General features: G+C 40.7%; 2 protein-coding genes across 4 annotated transcripts; both read right to left on the reverse strand.

Annotated features, from left to right (window-relative positions):
- Positions 1–581: 581 nt before the first annotated feature.
- slc25a37 (solute carrier family 25 member 37) lies at positions 582–9,460 on the reverse strand. The gene is made up of 4 exons (XM_004544330.5): positions 8,522–9,460; positions 4,114–4,342; positions 3,707–3,763; positions 582–3,280 (listed from the first exon to the last, which is right to left on the reverse strand). Exons 1-4 carry the CDS (start codon positions 8,714–8,716, stop codon positions 2,745–2,747), a joined length of 1,017 nt encoding a protein of 338 aa, XP_004544387.1. The 5' UTR covers positions 8,717–9,460; the 3' UTR covers positions 582–2,744.
- A 4,448-nt stretch (positions 9,461–13,908) lies between these two features.
- On the reverse strand, positions 13,909–19,889 carry entpd4 (ectonucleoside triphosphate diphosphohydrolase 4). 3 transcript variants are annotated; one of them, XM_076890769.1, is made up of 13 exons: positions 19,676–19,889; positions 19,189–19,307; positions 18,912–19,109; positions 18,625–18,830; positions 18,354–18,504; positions 18,137–18,240; positions 17,717–17,776; positions 17,239–17,543; positions 16,795–16,961; positions 16,360–16,684; positions 15,593–15,678; positions 15,320–15,481; positions 13,909–15,112 (listed from the first exon to the last, which is right to left on the reverse strand). In XM_076890769.1, exons 2-13 carry the CDS (start codon positions 19,203–19,205, stop codon positions 14,878–14,880), a joined length of 2,016 nt encoding a protein of 671 aa, XP_076746884.1. In that variant the 5' UTR covers positions 19,206–19,307; positions 19,676–19,889; the 3' UTR covers positions 13,909–14,877. The 3 variants fall into 3 exon arrangements, with proteins under 3 accessions (XP_076746884.1, XP_004544391.3, XP_076746885.1); XM_004544334.4 differs by having other exon boundaries at positions 17,413–17,543; positions 19,676–19,887; XM_076890770.1 differs by having other exon boundaries at positions 17,389–17,543; positions 19,676–19,887.
- Between the last annotated feature and the right edge of the window lie 31 nt (positions 19,890–19,920).

A 19,920-nucleotide genomic window follows, 5' to 3' on the forward strand; every position in this document is an offset into this window, starting at 1 on the left:
TAAGATCAAATAATCAGTGTAAAATTTCAGCTTTAATTCAACAAAAGTAAAGGCTCAAAAGTAATGTAATTTAAATGTAAGCATATGACTTTTTTGTTTAAATATTATTATTTGGATGACAATCTTTTGCAGTAACTGCCTGAAAACTAGATCCCGTGTTTCCTGTGTGAGCTGTCAGCCCCTTACTGCTATTTTAATGCTCTACAATAATAATAATAATAATAATAAGTAATCTTCCTTGTAACTATTAAATAAGAGATACCAACACTTTGACAGCAAGTCAACATCACTGATTGGCGTGCCTGTTATGTCAACCTTTATGTAACAGCGCCCTCTACCGAAACTGTATTACTCTTACAAGTTAAAGGGCTGGTTCACACAAACAGTAGTAAAAAGGTTTTTCGCCGTGTTTGCTTTTCAAATAGAACTATGATATATCAGGACTGTAAAATATGCTACTTTAAATCAAACTCCACTATAAAACCTTTTGCTGTTGTTCTATGAAACAGAACAAACATCTTCCCCAATCTGCAACACTCATTCCCAACACAAATACTCTAGAAAAATCAAACACAAAAGGGCACCATTTCTCACTTACATGTTTATTTCAGCTCCAGTGTTGCATACTGTAGCAGCATTATCACAATCATTTTGTATTTGCAGGGTCAAACTTTCAAGCATTCCTGTCACTGGAGATGACACTCACTTTTGTGTGTAAAGATCATAAAAATATTTACATTATTCAAATTCCCACATAGAACATCAGCTTTTGTGTTTCAAAATACTTTTGACACTACTTTTATATCTCAGTTGTTAACAGATACCTCAAAATCTGAGATTTTCCTCAGCGGATCCAACTAAAAAAAATAATAATAAAATAAAAAAAAGACAATGTGTGCAACAGACTGAAACATCAATCTACTTTTATATTGAAACATGTTATCCATCCATGTGAAAACAATTCAATATGAATAGTTTATGTAGTCTATTCCAAGTCAACCATATCACTATGTAAAAAATTAGGTTGCACTGTAGTTTTTCAAGATTAATTCAAACTTTTTTTTATGACATTCAAAAGAACAACAACAAAAAATAAAAGTCCAACGGCGTTTGCTCAGAACATCACTGAGCTCCAAACTTGAAGATGTGACTGTAAATCTTAACACTACTGAGTGAAAACTACATCGCAAAAAGTGGAATAAAAATCCACCGCAGGCAGGCACGCAACATCGTGCAGATTAAAAGTAGAATGCATAGGTTGTCTTTGGTTTAGTATCATTTACCCGACTGTACAAATGTGAGGAATCGGTGGCTGAAGGGGCTGCGAGATCAACGAGAATGCGTCAAACTTTTCCAGAGTAAGAAAAATATCCTCCTTAATTCAAAATAAATACATCTGACTGCTTTCTGGATAACATCAAGGTCTGGCAAAATGACAATAGGCTGAAAAGAGCAGAGAGCACACAGGAAACGTTTAACTACAACAGGATGAGTGAAAATAAAAGAAATAACAATGCCTGCTTACCCTTACTGATGCGATCAAGTTTTTACTGACCTCATGGTAACAAAGTGTACGTCTGACGTCAAGTCATCACGTTGCACTTTGCATCACAGGGGGTGTGCGTGTTCGGCTAAAGCCGAAGATAAAAATAAAAAAGCATTTTACATACAATGTACAGCTTTAATCTTCACGGTCAGCACGATTCACACGAAAGCTGAACATCACACCAGGCTAACAGAGAGGCTTCTCGGAAATAGTCACCGCTGTGTATTCGTGTTTTGAATACACATAAACAAGCTGCCTGTCTTCAGTAACAGCGAACGATCTTTAAATTGTGCGTGATTCAGATGCACTGCAGTTCTGTGCAGGCAAAAAGCTGGACCGCTACGGCCTACACACCTTCATGCCGAGAGAGAAACGGGATCTCTCAGGGGGCAGGAAGAAAGTATTTAGTATTTAATTTAAAAAAAAAATAAAAAATACAAAAAACCCCAAAACAATCAGGAGAATTGATGCAGATTTATGTGTGCGTTTAACAGATATGACTGATGCCAATACAAAGAGCCTGTATTCATTCATAATTCATTCTAACAGAATTGTGTGCTTTTCATGATGCAACTTGGACCAAAGAAAATGTAAATATGGGAAGATTTCCTATGTCGAGAACAGAAAAGGAAAAAGGGTTAAGCAGGGTTTTATATGCTTATAAGGCACTTGGAACGTGTAGCTGTCCCATCAGCAGAGACGTGCAAATAAAGAATGTGCTGTGATGGTTCTGTGCAAACGCACCCACATACACACATGTTAAGAAAATAAATATAGAGTTCCAATATTAAGAAACAGAAACAACAAACAACATGGGAGAGTTTGGAAAAGCTGGGGTTGGTGAGTTTGTGGACTGGAGGAAGAACAATATCACCTCTTCTACAAGTATCCATCCATATATATATATATATATATATATATATATATATATATATATATATATATATATATATATATATATATATATATATATAGTGATCTTTGTTGCATATCATGGTTGTGGAACATTATTAACTGAAAAATAACACACTGTTAGGAGTGTTTCTCTCTCTGCCACACCCCCACCATTCTTCCTTGTGCGAAAATGACTCATGTTATTTCATCAGCAGCATGTGGAAAAAAACCAAGACCTCTTACACCTTCATGTCGGAGTTTTCTGTCATCAGCCCACCTGTGTGCTGCTCAAACGCACTTTCTGTTAGAGAGGGCGAGGTCTCGCCTCATGCTCCTGAGGCAGCTGCTGCTTTGTCAGGAAGTACTTAAAGAATTCATACACCGACCAGGCGATGGCGGTGGAGGGCATCTGGTATATAACCCGAGCTTGGACCCCTTTGAAGAAGGCTGACAGACCACCGAGCTGGTACACCGTCCTGAAAGCGTTCGCCATACCGGTCAAGTGACCGCTGACATTCATGGAGCTGAGCGCTATGTTCTCTTGTGTGTTGAGCAGTGTTTTGCAGACATCGAGCGGAGTAGTAATTGCTGCGGAAACGGCTCCTGCTGCTGCGCCTGACAATATGTGGCTACCGGGGTGGTAATGTCTGTGAGGGTTTAACTGCTCCTGCATCAGTTCGTAGGTGATAAAGTGAACAGCCTGGAAGGGGATGTTCATGGTCAGTTGTGTGCTGTAGCTGCGGTAGAAGGCTCCAACGCCTTCAGTATATGTTACAGTTCGGATGCAGTCCCAAAGTCCTCGATACGGAGAGTTGTACATTTGCATCCTCTGCTTTATCACTGGAAACAGGAAGGGTGTTAGTGTGTTTGATTGCATGTATTCTATATAATTTCATGCTTTGCACACAATATCTCTGATAAAAAAGGTAAAAAAACAACAACAACCATAAAGTGATTTATTAGCCCTTCTTTTTTTTAAGAGCTCTAATTTTAAGCAGGAATGCGGTGCAAGTCTGAGAAAACTTTACTTAGAGAGAAATAAAAAGCACACACTACTTTAATCTGCGTATTAAAATTCATTCAGTGCATTTGCTAAAGTAAATTTTCAGGTGCACTTTGTACAACAGCTAAGCTGAGCGGGACAGAGGGAAAAAGTGCATTCATACACAGATAACTCTTATTAGAAGGATTAGTGACAAAGGACAAAATACCAACACTGTTAAAAGGCAAAGAAGTACCTTGTTAGGAAATGTTCTCAGTTCTTACCTTCAGCTGGATTCATGACTGCATCGTGAAGAACAGTTGCCACACTACCAGCCACACCTATTCAAACAAACACACGTTGACACGTCAAATATCTGAAGCAGTAATAAAAAGAAGACATCCCCATATTAGTTTATGACTAATATCACCCTTATTTTTGGCATTTTAGTAAAGGCTGTGCTGGATTACCATTCTTACTAAAAAAAGACACTGGCTTAAATGGCATATCCCAATCATAACACACGCTGTTTGGATTTCTCGTGTTTGCGATTGGGATTTGTCCCAGCCACTGTAAACAGGATATGACTTCTCCTAACTCAGCTCCTCCAAGTCTTGTGATGCTTAGTCTACGGTAAAAGCAGTCAGTGTAGATAGTCAAGTGGTTTGTGTTGAGATGCAGAAACTCGTACCATTGGCTAAATGGCTGTTGCCGCCGCTCTGAATGACGTCGCTCAGTGAGCGTTTCATTCGTTCGTAGCAGGCAAAGTAGAGTGCATGGGCAGGCCCCGCTCCAATCATAGTGATGTTGAGACCTCTCAGCGGCCTGAAGATCCCCTCAGTCCGGATGATCCTTTTCAGAGCCTCGTACACACTCTTGTACTGTGCATTTGGGTCCGGTTGCAGGCTCTGCATCCTTGTCTGAAGAAAATAATAAAGATCGCTTATCATTTATTCCAGCACAACAGTTACATTATCCAACTGAGGTCTTGGTATGAACACACAAGTGTGGCCTTAAAATCAGCGCCTGATATAAGCCAAATCATTGCTATTGGGCATATTTGTCCTTGTAAGTGTTATATTTTTCTGACAGTAAGTGCTCCTGGCAGTGTCACAGCCTGAGTCTGAGTGATTTCTATCTCTCCCAGGCTGGCGTAGGAGGCTGTGGCAGCTCTTTGTTTTACTCCATCATGCCAAGTTCTCTGGACAACACAAAGCATGTTTGTATCTAGGGCTGGCTCAGGAGATAGGCCAAGTCTATCTTCCTCAGCATGTTCCCCTGTGTTTCCTTCCTTTGGGTTGACAATAAAATATCAATTACATTTCTGCAGGACACAGATTTGGGAACTTTGGGCATATAAAACTTGGCAGTGCAATTTACGTTTAAGCTTGTTCCACTGCATTTACACACAAGAAGACAAAACTGTCTGCTTAAAACAGAGGAACTGATATGAATGGTTAGTCACACACCATCAGGAGAGGAACTGCGAGGTAATTTAATTGGTCTTGTTTTAAACCCCCAACTTCTTCTGAACATTAAATAATGCTGGGTACACAATAACCACAAGCAGCAAATGTTTTAGATTTTTGTGGTAACTTTTTGAATACATGATAAAAACATCTGAAGTGCAACACATAACTCTTTTCTGCTGTAACCAAATCCAAGAGATCAATTCTGGAAATTAACTGACTAAGGTTCAGCATCATGTTAGGAAACATTATAAATAAGGGATTTTAAACCAGCCCGGGAATTTGTATTTAGAATTGAAACTGTGAAATGAAAACTGGGGAATAACACTATTTAACCTTCCAATACTAATAATGCATCACACTCAGTGCCTGTGTAGTAAGAAGCTTAAAAAGCAGGGTTGTCAAACATAAGGTCTGGAGGTCATAATTGGCCTGGCAAAGACTCCAATCTGGCCCACTGGATGGCTTTAAGAAGTGTGTGTTTGTGTGTGTGTGTTGTACATTTTACTGTATTTTCTTAAGTTTTACAACTTTTTCAATTGATAAAGACCTCAGTTTTTCAAGTATCTACTACATTTACTACAGAAATGTTCTACCATAGAAATAAAAGTACATTATTATGACTACAGGAAAGTATTAAAACAGATGTTTTTCACTTATTTTACATATATATCACATTAAAAAAATACAAATTTTGATGAAACTGCACTGATATAAAGACATCAGGGATTACATGTTTAGTTAAATGTCTTTACACTGACACAAAGTGGAGTTTCACTGGTCTCACCCACTTAAGATCAAAGTGGGCTGCATGTGGCCCATGGTGTAAAATGTATGGATAAGAAAGATCTGCAGCTATGAACTCAAAATGAGACTAAATGCAAAAACTGTCCAACAGTGGAGATGATTTTTTAAAGCAGATTATATTATAATGGTGTTTTCAGGTACTAGTAAAAAATAAATAAATAAAAAAAATAGGTGGTTCATGGTCTTATATACATCTTTTACTATGGTCAGCTGATGTAATACAACAATCCCCAGAAGCAAATATCGATGCGGCCTTTATGATGTGCTGAAAGAAAACATGACCATTGATGGCTTTCACTGTCCTGTCTTTTAGTTTAGCTTTGTCTGTTGTGATTCTGTGGCCGTTTACTAATCAACACTTGAGAAACGCAACTGCACACACACACACCCTTTGCTGTGTGAGGCTGATTCCGAATGTGTGCAACAAAGATAAGACACCCCTCCTAGCAGTAACAGAAGCCCCTCCCTGATTCCCAGATGAGTCTCATGTTTTACTGGAAGACTGAAACATACAGTGAGTGGATTGTCAGCCTGATTCGCCAGGCTTGAAATTCAAAATAACACCAAGTCGGTCATTCTGCAACTCGCATTTCAAAACCTATGTGAAACATACCACACAGCTTCCTAATTTGAGTTTGTTAACTAGAAATAAAGTACAGTGTGCTCTGAATCCAATCTCTTAAAATCTCATCTGTCTTTTTTGTGTAATGTGGAAAACGTAAATGGGTTAAAATGGAAAATTTCAAAACTGTATAAAGCCTGGACCGAGCAAGTGCATCCACAGCTCTTTGCGCTTATGAAAACTTTGAAAAGTCAAGAGGAAGCAGCAACAAGGCTTGTGCAACAAAGGGCCTACAGGTCAGTGTGGAAATATGTCAAGACTATCACACTGTGGGGAAAGAGGATCGAGTGTCTTTTATGGATTATGCTAATCAAGCTGTCTGTGCCGAATCAAAATTATTGTTAGGAGACTGCAGCACTACAAAATAAAGCACCATCAATACAATGCCACTCTGTTAGAAAATAACTGGTGAGCAGGATTTAGAGAGGAATGAAAGGAACAAAGTTCACCACACCTAAACCGCCCAGTTTACTATTTACTTTACAGATGCAAGTTTTTTTTAACAAAACTGGACCCTCATTTCATTATGTTACTGAACACTTACCTTTAGGTGTTAGTTTCAACATGGCATTAATGGGAGGGAGAAATGACGTTCCTCTCTTTATAAACTTGTCTGGTAACTATCAAGTGTACAACCAAAACAGGTTAGACAATTAAAAATCCAGTCATTCCTACTCATGACTTACTGTCATTGTGTTTAGATGAAACTAAATAATCTGTACTCATTATTGTTCCAAAGAGTCAGTAATTTAATCCTTTATTGCTTCACGTTCACCTTTTGCCTACACTAGATCAGTTTTACACAAAGCTAAAAAATAAAAGGCAAATAAAATGTTCTTGGCTTGCCATTTGTCATTACTAGTTATTATTGGTATTAGTATTATTATTATTAGTAGTAGTATTATATAAATAGCAGTCAAGATCAAACATGGGCTTTCTCATTCTAATGGAGTGTAACTGCTGTATGAAATGTATATTGTGTTCATTATTTTCTTCCTGTGCTAATAGATGGTGATGCCTGTAATAATGTGAGAAACCAAGATCACACGCTGTGTTAAAATGTTCTGTCTGAACAGCAGCCCACATTTAACAAAAAGTAGCAAACACATCAAATACTCATATTTGAAAACAGAGAAAATAACTGGGAGCATTCACAGTTTCGAAAATTGTGCCAAATTATAAGCCAATGTCATTATTATTCTTGTACTGACTTACAAAATATATAAACTAATAAATTTGCATCTATCGTGTAGTGTGTTTGTTTCCCTTAAACAAGCAGAGACAACTACAGCTGCTTCAACGAGTCTGAAGAACACAGACCAGCTTTTTTGTTAGACCAACAGCTTTAACCTGGTAGAAGGGTCATCACGACCCAGCGAAGGTCACAACCCAAACAGTGGGTTAGATTTGTACATAACACCTGTTTACTGCCACACACACTGTATATAACGAGTGTATATGCACTTTGAAGCTCTATGTAGACTGCAGTACAATAATAACCACATTATCAAACACAGTTTGGTAGGACTCTGTTAGCCTTTATTAATTAGTGATATCATCTAGTCGGGGTGGCAGGGTGTGTGGGACCACAAGTGTGCTTTTAAGTGCACTACAGAGTAATAACTTACAGAAAGGTGTTTATAAATCTTGCCTTAAATATTGGAAAAAGTCTGATATGTGATGTAACCACACTTCAGACCTGACCTTTACTTTGCCTACAACGACTGTGGGAATACCTAACTTGCTTCACTGGCTGAAAATAAAACCGTGATTCTGAACTTTGCTTTAACCTTGCTAATATGTGCCTCTTATGAATTAAGGTTACACCGGGCGTTGAGGAAGCTTCACATGTTAGCAAGTTAATCGTTGTGTCGAGCAGGAAGCAAAAAAAAAAAAAAGAAAAGAAAAGAAAAGAAAAGAAAAAAAGAAACGAAACTGTTTGTACTTGATTGGTTTAACTATCATATTTCTTTACTCTGATTTACTTCATACGAGCCTGTGAAACTAGTTTGTTCAGCCAGCTCGTACCACGAAGGCTAACACCAAGGCTAACCGAGGATGGGCAGCCCGGAGATTTTATAGCTAGCGCTCGTTAGCGAGCTATGGTAGACAGTCGGGACAGTTAGCGCTGCTCTGGAGCTTGTTGGTGAATGATCTGTGGCGGCGAAGCAAGTGTGAACTTGTGCTTCGCGGTGAGTTACCTTGACAGAGTCCACGGGGTACATCACTGTGTGCTCCAGTATGCCAGCCACTGCTCCCGCTGTCATGTGGGTCGTCACGGAGACATGAGGTGGCAAGCTCTCGTAGTCCCCGTCACTGTTGAAAGGCTCCTCGTCTTTGCTTTTGTTCTGCGACATATCCAGCGTTGCCACCACACGGTCCGAGCACAACTCCATGCGTGGGGAGCTCTACCAGAAGCTCTCCCTTACCAGACAACACTCAAGAGAGGTAACGGCGGCATGGATAACCACAACATCATCACTACTGGAGTTCCAGCGCCCATGTGACGTAACGACCGAGGGCGTGGTTGTATTAATATGGACCACTCGCGTTTCATGTCGTTAATGTTCGGGCGGGATCTTTGCTTTAGGCGACCAATGAAAACTTTCCATGCCAGATTCTTCTCACACTCAACAGCCCCACTGTTACAAGTTGTCCATCCATGCTGGATTTCCTTCTCCGTTTTTGAATGGGTTTGACAAAAGTGCAATCTCATAGTCCAGCTTGACTAGATAAGTAGGTGTGGCTTACCTATCAGGCAGCATATGTGCAATAACCATGAGGGAAATCGTCTTATGTCAAAGGGAAGTTATCTAAAAGTCGTGGTCTCTCTACACCGCATATGGCGCTATCACGTAGTACTTGAAAAACCGACTTTAGTACACAAACAGGATCACTTATCCTTCCAGGAAATGCCACATAAATATGAAATGAACGCTCATTTAAGAAATAACTCTTCTTTATATTTTACTAATTATTTGAACTGTGCATGTTACATAACTCGCAATTACAGCTCTGAAACACAACTGGAGAAGCAAAAGAAAGGCGACATCTGTAGTTATTCAGCAAAAGAAACACAGAAGTGCACATCTTTTTTGTTTTTATCTTAAGTGATATCTTAGCTGCTGCTTTAGCGGCACTATTGTAATGTAGTGCTCATTGAACCTTTGATGTTTGCCTAACTGGAGGGAAGGAAGAAAAGCTCTTTTTTAAAAACATTATTTTAACACAAACCACCCTCACCTGCCGTTTTAAATCTGAGCATACAGATCTGCACACATCATCCGTGCTTCACGTCATGTGGATAGTCTTATGAAATAGCCTACAGTTAAAGCAGAAGCTTCAGAAAATAGCTGCTTTACACACACGCTTGAGTTCCAGTTCCCAAAAAAAGTGTAACATTGTTGTCAAACTGTTGGACTACCTCACAGGTTCCTTCCATTTGCTTTAGTCCAAGGACCCCGCTGGAGGCCAGTTATTTAAACCAATTCCTTGTTTTTTCATTACATCTTCTACTCTTAATTATTTATATGTCTTTAGATACTGTATACCTGTCTCATGTTGCAGGACAGAAGTTTCAAATTCACTTTGATATTCCACTAGATCCCAGTGTGTGCAGCGGTTATCACTGGATTCAGCTGCTCTTAAGAGTTAGTGGTCAGGCCACCCCACCCTCTGATTGACATCACAGGGAGTGATCTGAACAAGAACAACTGCTTTTTAAAAAATTTTTCTGAGCCATTAATCGGTCACACAATAGCATTTTTAAGGGATTTGTCTTCAATCAAAACAAAAACATCGTAATCATACCTATAAAAATGAGTTAAACTGTCCTATGTTACGTACTATTGACTGAAACTTAAGCTCAATGGGAAAAAGCATATTGCATCACTGGGGGTGTGTTTGTGAGGCACGGTGACATCCCAGTGACTCAGCAATATAAGAACCTTAAAGAGCCACTTGTTTTCAGGGTGCCGTTACAGCTGTTGTTCACATATCACATACCACAAAAAGGTTAACATGAACAGGTAGTGTACCAATAAAAAATGAACTTTTAAAGCTACAGCTGGTTATTACAACGCTGAAGGTGGGAGACCAGAGACATGATGCAGCAAAAAGCAGAAAGAAAATGACCAGCCTGCCTTTTGTACTTCACAAACTGTTGCATGTAATCATGTCAGTCTTTGTTAATAACAGACTAATAATATCAACAGTATATATAATACTAATATTGAGACACGAGTTCAGTCTGAGAGGTTACTTCACAGCAAACAAACGTGGGAGTTTAGAACATGTTTTGAATTCTAGCAAAAGTGGCAATGAATTTATCTTCCACTCAAAGCAACAATAAGCAAGTGCATTAGTTTATGTTACTATTGGAGTGTCTGCTGAGGACTTCAAACACCACATGGCTCATTTGCTTCGTTCTCAAGACAGGTCACATTGATTTTGCATTGTGTGCATGACTTTGTTTGCTTGGAAACAAATCCACGAGTGGAATATTCTCAGTGATGCAGCACTTACAGCCTTGTAACAGAGCAGATATCCAACACAACAATGCCAGACTGTGGCTTGGAAACACTATTTTTTAAATTAAGTATTTGCATGGTGACACAGCAGTTTCTGCAGAGGGTGGCACGAATGCCCCTCTGATGATCCTCCTTTGGCTCTCGCTCTCTGGGGCCTCTGGATGTCGAGGCCTGGATCTCCTCCATGCCTGCTTCATGCCCTGGGGGACAGGCCTATGGCTCCCCACACCCTCTAGCACAGACCTTCCCAAAGTGGGGGGCCTGCCCCCTAGGGGGGGGGGGGGGGGGGGGGGGGGGGGCGCAGAGCCATTGCGGGGGGGGGGGGGTGCGGTATGAAAAGGGAAACAAAACAAAACCAAAAAAAACAAGCCTTCCACACTGCTAGCACGGGGCTCCCACACAAACGCAATGCAGGAGATGAAGCATCGCTGAATATGTTTCCAAACCAACTTCATTCTAAGCCAAAGACTAGAAAATATGGTGAAGCAAATCTTCCCTTTGGTTTCACCTGCACAAGTGCCAGGTAGGTCTCCCTGCATAATTGGTTTTCCCTTGTCGGCAGCAGCGCTGGGCTCTTCAAATCATGGACAAACAGTATCCCACATTCTTGATTTTTAATTCACAAACACTTGTTGTAATGACTAACTACTCCTGACATTTTGGAGACGTTAGCTCTTTATACAGTAAAGTTACAGTGGCTGATCCTGCCACGATTTGTTCCCCGGTTCAAATCACGGACAAACAGTATCCCACAGCTGTTTATGTTTTTGAACCGATTTTGCACAGAGAGGCATTTTTTGAAAAATGTATTGATAGCAATGTTGAATATTATTACACAGGAAACTACATGTAAAACAATTACACCGTGAAGCCTCTGCCTTTCTAAATGGAGGGACAGTAACTGCATGTGTATATGTAAGTATGTAAAAACTGAAGATAGTCAGATTAACAGTATTTTGTCTCTATCTGCCATTGTGCAATTCATCTCATGTAAACAATAACGTGATGCACAGCGTGACCTGAGAAAAGGCACATACCTTTGAGTTGCGTGATGAACTCTGTATTCCTCGTCCAAACGCAAAAAATGAGTTTTAAAAAATCTCCGTTTTCGGTGATTCGAAACGCCGTTTAAGTGTGGACGAAACAGCTGCGTTTTCAAAAAATACCCGTGTAGGTGTGGACGTAGCGTAAAAGAGTTAGTAGTTTATTTTATTACTACCTGTCATTTATTGCAGATTACTTGTATTTGTTTAATTGTTTACTAAATGTTTGAGGTGTGAAATAAACCACAATGGAGCAAAATATGGGTGTGTGTGGTTGGAGGATGTGTTTGTGTGTGCGCGTGCATGGAGGCGGGGGGCACGAACATTTTTCTTGTAAAACAGCAGCAAAAAAAAGTTTGAGAACCACTGCTCTAGCAGATTGTTACATGGAGAAACATTTTGAATACCAGCGCGCTGATCCACACAGGTGTGCACACAGGTGTTCATTGTTCATAGACACAAACTACACTTTTCTTAGCTGCTACCTCAAAGCACATTGTGCGCTGTCGGTCCTGCGTGCTGCACAAAAACATTTATTTTTTTAGTATTTACTGTTATTTACACTTAGCTAGATTCATGCAGTGGTGTTGTGTTTATTATGTTGCTCTCTATTTTGCTTTTTTCCTCTCTCAACAGGTGATTCAGGAGATCTCGGCAAAAAAAAAAAAAGCAAAAAAAAAAAAAACATTGCTCGTACTCATGCTGCCCCATTTGCTGGGAGTAAGGGCGCCCTCCGTTTGCGAGGTGCGCCTGCTGCTTGCTGCACAGGGAGGAGAGGGCGGGGCAGCGGGGTATTCACTGGCTGGCTGGAGCATCTAATAACCAACTCGCAAAGTAAAACAAAATAAAAACAAACCAACAAACACGAAACACCAGACATTATGATACAGACTTATAATTTGCACCGATGTTTTTTTTTCCCGAAATTCTATACGCGAAAAGTGAGCGCGAGAGCCCTCGGTGTGCCTGCTCGCTGCTGAAGTCAAAGTAAACTTTATTGTCATCTCCGCTACACACAGTCCAGTATATAGAGAGACGAGACGACGAGGCTCCAGTTACAGCAGTGCAAGTAAACAAACAATAAATATAAGAAGAGTAAGAAAAGGTCTATTAGGTTATGTTGTGGCGATCCTCGGGTTGAGGGATTTGTGTTCATACTGGAGTGCAAAATTAAAACCAATGGAAGATGGACAAGAAAAGTTCAAAGCCATCAGGTGCTCAGTTTAGAAAAAATAGAAAAGAAGAGGAAGAGAAACGAGCAAAAGATACAGGTAAGCAGATGTGTCATTGGATAATGGCAGGTCATCCTGAAACAATCAGAATCAGAATCCTTTATTAATCCCTAAGGAAATTATGTGGATTTCAGTTGCTCCAAAAAGAAATGGTAAAAATAGTAACAGTAACAGACTAAACTCCAAACAATACATTGTTACAGATTTTAATATTAATTAGTCATTGTCAGTTGTTGATTTGTCCTGTTCTCATTGTATGACGAATTATGATGGCTGTTTGCATACTATGCATACTCTCTCTCTCTTCATATGTGTGTGTTTCTCTCTGGTGAAATGTTGTGTGTTCGCCCGGGGCACCAAACAGACTAGGACCGCCACTGCCCATCAGTAACAACTAAAAATAAAAATGAATAACAAAGGTTGATCAAATGGACCAATACGGCGAGGCCTTGATGATCCACTTGGTAAAGTAAATTCGTTGGGTATCTTTGTTGGCCTTCAGACAACAATTTTGATGACTAAAGAACCAAACAGGACAGGCAAAAAACAAACAAACAAACAAACACACAAACAAAAAAACCCTGCAGCCCTGTGGCCATTATTGGCTACATGCTGATTATTACCATTGATTGATTTTTTTTTCCCCATGCAGTTTTTAAACAGGAAATAAGTTTAAAAACCACATTTGGTGAATAAAAGAGGACAGAGAGGTTTGTGTTCACATTACTCCCAAAGACCACGAAATTTACATTTAATCCAAAAGATAATAAAAAAAAGATCAGAATAGCATAAAATTTTTATTACTGGGTTGCAGTGTCACATTTATTTCACATTCATTTGTGAAAACATTTCATTATATAAATAATGGGGCATGTGCTCTTGTTTACAATCCCCCCCCCCCCCACACACACACAGCAGTGACATGATAGCTTCTGAAAATGAAGCCTAAACATAAACATATGCAACAGTATCCAACCGAACAGCCAGATATCCACACGCAAGACTTTCAGCAAGGCCTTAGAAAAGACTGAGGCTCACGAGAAAAGGGTAGATGCATTGCAGTGATAAGACATGTATTGCACTAGCATAGCTGTTCAAGGCTACTTGTCACTTTTGGAGCGATGCGCACAGACACACTCAAACAGAAAAAGACTATTCCTGCTAGACGTGCTTCTCAACTGCAGCGCAAAAAAAAAAAAAAAAAAAAATTCCCCTTCTACTGATTATAATTAATTGCATTTGAGGTTTCTATACAAATAGGGGAGTGCTTATTTCATCTAACTTTAAGAACAACAACAAAAAAGATGTGTACATGCACAAAGAAAAGGCAAAGGCATACAGAACTGTAAATATCCACACATAAATAGAAATTTTAAAAAAAAGCCACTATAGTTTATTTGTCAAACTTTGTGAAATTAAAAAGTTTGACTAAGAAATTATTTCCCTATGGATAACCTGGAAATAAAGTACCATTTATTTCTGGAAATAAATAAGAGACACTTAAGGGCAGCTGCCCTCTGAATTAGACAGGCAAAAATATAATTATGAATGTTTAACTTAATCGCACATACTTTCCTTAGGCAAGCCTGAAGATTCATGCAAGGTGTTCCTTATTTGTACCATCTCTCAAAACACATTAAGGTGGAGCAGCCTTCAAAGAGTCACTGACAAAGGAGATGGCTTTAGAGAGAAAAGGAGCGAAAATTGGCGATGGGAAACAGACGCGCTGCCCAGACTTTACGCTCTACAAATTTTAGAGATTGATGAGGATTGTTGGCGAGCCAAGGCCCTCTTCCAGCCACGGTACAGACGAGGGGGTGCAACGCTGAGCTGTGCGCCGATGAATGCGGCGGAGTCGCCGTAAGTACAGTATAATAGAAAGCAAAACGATGAAGAAGCAAGCCAGGAATAAGTAGTGATTGTTGACAAAGGAGAAGCTGTGTCGCCAGTGAGAGTGCGCTCCTTTCAGGCTTTCCTGTTGGATGTCCCTGGAAGAGGTCACAACAAGAACAAGTCACACATATTACAACAGTTTGGGAAACAAAGACTGAGAGTTCTGTAGTGAAATCCAGCTCAACTAACCATGGCTGCACTCATTCACATGAACAGCATTATTTTCACTGGGCAAAATGACTTAAAGCTTGATTAGTAAACTGACAAGGAAAGGGCAACATGTGCGAGAAAATCCATCTTACCTTAAAGGCAGAAACCGTGTTCTGTAAAGTATAGCTCCAAGAGTCCACTGGACCTCCTTATCGTAGACCAATAAAGCAGTCTTTAGGTTTTTATAATTGGTTGGAAAAGAGAAGCCTGTGTGCAATACTTCATACATCCATGCCGATTTAAAACACTGGTACCTGCAGACAGGAAAAATACAGCACATGCTGAACATTCATGCAGCAGAGATATTGGAGGAACGTGACAAGTTATATGTTGTTTTCAGAAACTGCTGGAGAGTCCTGACTTACTTCAATCTATGGAGATCTGCATGTGAGGCATATAACCCAGACTCAAAGCGTTCCCTCAGAATCTTCCACTGGGTGGCACAATAACTCTGTAAATGTTTAATAAAAATGTCTGGAAAGTTTCCAATGATAAGTGAATGATAAACATTAGTATAACCATTCTAGTGCTCAAAATAACTCTACTCCACTGCTCAAAAGGGTTAAAGGAACACTGGATCATCACAGCCTAAATAAAGTTAAACTTGAGGGATCAATCCACCCTAATAGCAAGCGTGAGCCATTGTGAATCAACTTCACCTGCTTTCAATCAAATTGAAAACAGGTACAGTGGAGAGGTAACAAAACACATCTCAAAAAGGGAGTGGTTTAGCAGGTGGTGAGCACCATTGCCATCATCCCTGTTTACTGATGGCACTTGCCACTACTGGTAGCATGAGATTGTTCCCCCAGCCCATTCAAGTTGCACAGCTACTCGAGCATGGTGCATCCCTATGACAATGGGGTTTACTGTCTCCCAGCACAGTCTCAAGAGTGTGGAGGACATACAAGGAGAAGGGCATCAACTCAGCAAGCAAGACTGAAGGACCAGGAGGAACACTTCCAGAGCCCTACACGAGCTAGGGGGATACTCATGTGTATGTCACTGACTAAACTGTCAGAAAGAGCCCATGAAAGTGACATCAGGGCCCCGAGTCCTTCAGCAGGTTCTGCGCTCACCACCTAGTACCGTGGAGCTCTGCTGGCACTTAAACTTTTTTAGCGCCACTCACCTTGGCAGCCTTGGCGTACTTCGAAGCATTATAATCTCCACCCATGCGCAGCACATCCTCCATGCAGTAGTAGAACTCAGAGAAGCCATAGAACTGACTGTTGCTGTAGTCAATTGCCGGCTGGTAGACGCCATTGAGGGAGGTTTGGGTGTCATTGGTGCGGTTTAGGAATGGCTGGAGAATTTGCCTACACTGGTCAAAGTCTCCAGTGCCTCGCAGATACAGGTGCTGCGTAGGTGGGCCAATCTCATCCTGCAGGTCAGTGGGTAGACATGGGTCCAGCAGTGGAGACTCCACTGTTTCACCAATATGCTGATCTAAGAGCCTGAATAAATATAATAAATATCCGCAATACTGTGTAGTGCCACCTTTAAAAAAAACAAACAAGCCCAAAAACAGTTTAATTAAGCCAAGAGAATGACCTGCAGATCTCACCTGTTTCGGGCTGCAGTATTTCTGATGAGATTCTCCTCATATCTTTGGCGTGCTGCATTTCCTCCATAACCCAGAAAGGTGGACACATAAACACGATACACATGCTCTGTGCGATGCACGTCACACCCCAAGTTAAACTCGGCCAGTAAGTTCTTGGCGATTTCCTCCTACAGAGCAAACACACATCAGCACGAGAAGTGACTCCCTCCCTCTACTTACGCATATTCAAATTTACACACCCGCACTTCTAAAGTGCGTGTATGCATATAAACACACCTTTATTATTAGAGCAGGGCAGCCATAGTCGAGGCAAGAAAATAAAAGAGAAAGCTAAATATTGTGTCTCAAATAAGGCATCTCAAAACATCAAAGAAGCAGAGATGAACTATCAAGGGAGGCTACAGTCAATCAGTGGCATATTTGCTGAGCCTGCAGCTGGCTTACGGTAGAGTCAATAGTGATGAATGGAGAGTAGATCATACAGGTTTTACCAGGAAATGATAGAGGGTGGAAGAAGGGGAGTGGGGGAGAAAAACAGAGGGTGAGTGGCAAAAACCAAAGAGCACGAAAACAGAATTGGTTGTGGATAATAACCTGCTGTGGAGAAGCAAAGCTTACAGTTTTGGGCACTTCGTACGCAATCTGTGTGGAGACACCACCCATGTCCAGGACACCTGTAGTCCTTTTCCTCAACAGCATCTCCTGCTGATCGCCGCCTGGAACATGTACCTCCACTACAGCCTCGCCGTCTTGGGTGATCGAGAGCAAAGGGGTTTGAGATTCAGTTAGTGAAGGCGTATCGTATGAGCACCGCGTTAGCAGATACAAAAGTCTCCATGGATTTAGTTAACATGCAGCACAACAGCCTTTTAGTGGCAAAAACTTAGTACACAACTGCAATGCTACCTTCTTGGATTCTTACCATTGTGCACATGGTCAAATCTTCCAAGGACAAAGTTGATTCCAATCCAAGCATAGACACCTAAAACCAATAAATACAAAGTAAATTATGATATAAGGTTTAGTGTCAGAAAACTTTTCAGTGGCTACAAAGTGATGAATCAAATAAACTCCCACTGTATTAAATATAAAACAACACAAACCATTCTCATTCTGTATAACACACTGATGTTCATTCTTGTGTACTATAAAATTTCATGTTGTAATTTTATGTATTTGTTGCCTGAACTACATCGTTGTAAATTGTCTGATGATGTGTTAAATTTCTTGTTTATTGTTTTCGTCTAACGTGCCAGGAACTCGATATTTTCACTGATTTGTTCATTTACATGCACTGTCCCTTTGAAATAAACAAATTCAAATTACGTTTCCATTTACGCACCTTCTTGTTTTCCAGAAATCACTTCCACGTGGGAATCCGAGAAGAGGAAGTTGAAGTGGACTGGGATATCTGTGCGCAGATCCTCCAGAAGTGCTTCCTGTTGACTGAAATCAAACAAACAAAATAACAAGAACTTTGCTATTTTTAACTGTAACTCAGGTCAGCTCAGGTGTTAACAGATTTGTAGTTCACGATTTTATTCTTATTGGGGTTTTACTTTTCGGGTAGGATTCTCATTCCAGCTGTGCACAGGACATACAAGGGTGTTTCCTGGTGCTTGTGTTTGGGGATGTGCTGGGCTGCAAAGCTCAGCAGTGGGTATATATAATCACTGGCTTTCTCCGGTGTTTTAGCCAATTCGGAAATACCTGAAGGAAAACACACATTAGATCGCAGCGGGTAAATAAAAGGCAGTACAAGATGCTGAAATGCGTGCATCACCATATAATATTGTGATAACAGTTTGAGCCAAACACTGGACATCTCACCTGGCTTGATTTTCATGACCACTGGCTTGCGGTTCTGATCTCGCATTTGCCGGATGTCCAGCAGTTCGTGGGGATTACCGTTGTGCCGGGGCCAGCAGTACACGAACACCCTGGAGCCACTGCTGCCACAGTCCACTACCAGACCGTAGTTCAGGTTGGGGTTGGTTGTGTCTGTTGCGTCGATATCAGTGACCCTGGCTAAATGCCTGTTGAGAATCGTAAAAGTTAGAAATGATGCTTCCCATGTTTACTAGGACATCTACAACTGGATAGTAGTTGTGTAAAACCTGTGGAAGTGATTTTCCTTTGTGATCCAGCTGACGTGCCCCTTTCCAGCAACAAGCAGCAGGTAGAGCAGCCCTATCAGGCAGACCACTAGACTGATGAAGAGCAGCTGTCTGATTGATGGTATCAGGAGCCGAGGAAGAACCTGGGATGAGAGGCTGAAGTGCCACGAAGCTGGGAAAAGGCACGAAAAGCTGATCCTGTCAACAAAAGGTAAGAGAGCCTCAGCAAAGTATGAAACGTCACAGATATGTGAAAGGTATGCAAGGAGAAACCAACCTTCCCATGATGGACATTTCTTCTACTTGTTGCTTTACTTATCACTATAAAGCATGAAGCTGGAAGATGAATATCTGCCTTGTTCCAAACGTCCTGATGTCTTCATTTATCATTGTGACCTTTTAGGGGGCAATGTTATAAATTAACAGTTATTCGCATTTTATTTTGAGGGGAACTTGAGCTCTTTTATCAAGAAGGCCCGCAGAGCCGGTACGACACAGGACATGTAGCATATTATCGCTGTAAAGGCAACGTATTTAAACTACAGACAGACATTAGCCAAACAGGAAAAGCACTGCTTATAAAAGGAAAGCCGATAAGCGCTCACACGACCTAACATTTGCGTTTCAGACGTTTATGTTTAATAACGTTTGACTTTGGTTGTAGTAGAAAGCTAAATGATCCTATTTTTGCGCGTTTTTACTGATCGTCACTATAAAACCGGTAATGTGACGTGTTCACAGCTCCTAGCCGGTTTATTACTTACTAGGAAAGGTGTGAAAATCCCCCCTTTTCTTGAAAATGTGGCGTTTATTAGCAGCCAGATGCTAACCTCTGGCTAACTAACGTAAAGGTACGAGAAGGAATCCGGTGAGTGACGTGGTAGTCGAGACGTGGTGATTGATTTTTATCTCCGCGTAGCCCGGATCGGAAGCCTGTGAGCAAACAGCCGCCCGTCTTGTTTTTTTCTTCTTCCACGTCTAATGTAGGGATTATTGTGCAATACCGCCA

This window comes from Maylandia zebra, linkage group LG12 (genome assembly GCF_041146795.1).
Source record: "Maylandia zebra isolate NMK-2024a linkage group LG12, Mzebra_GT3a, whole genome shotgun sequence".
Taxonomy (NCBI): Eukaryota; Metazoa; Chordata; class Actinopteri; order Cichliformes; family Cichlidae; genus Maylandia; species Maylandia zebra.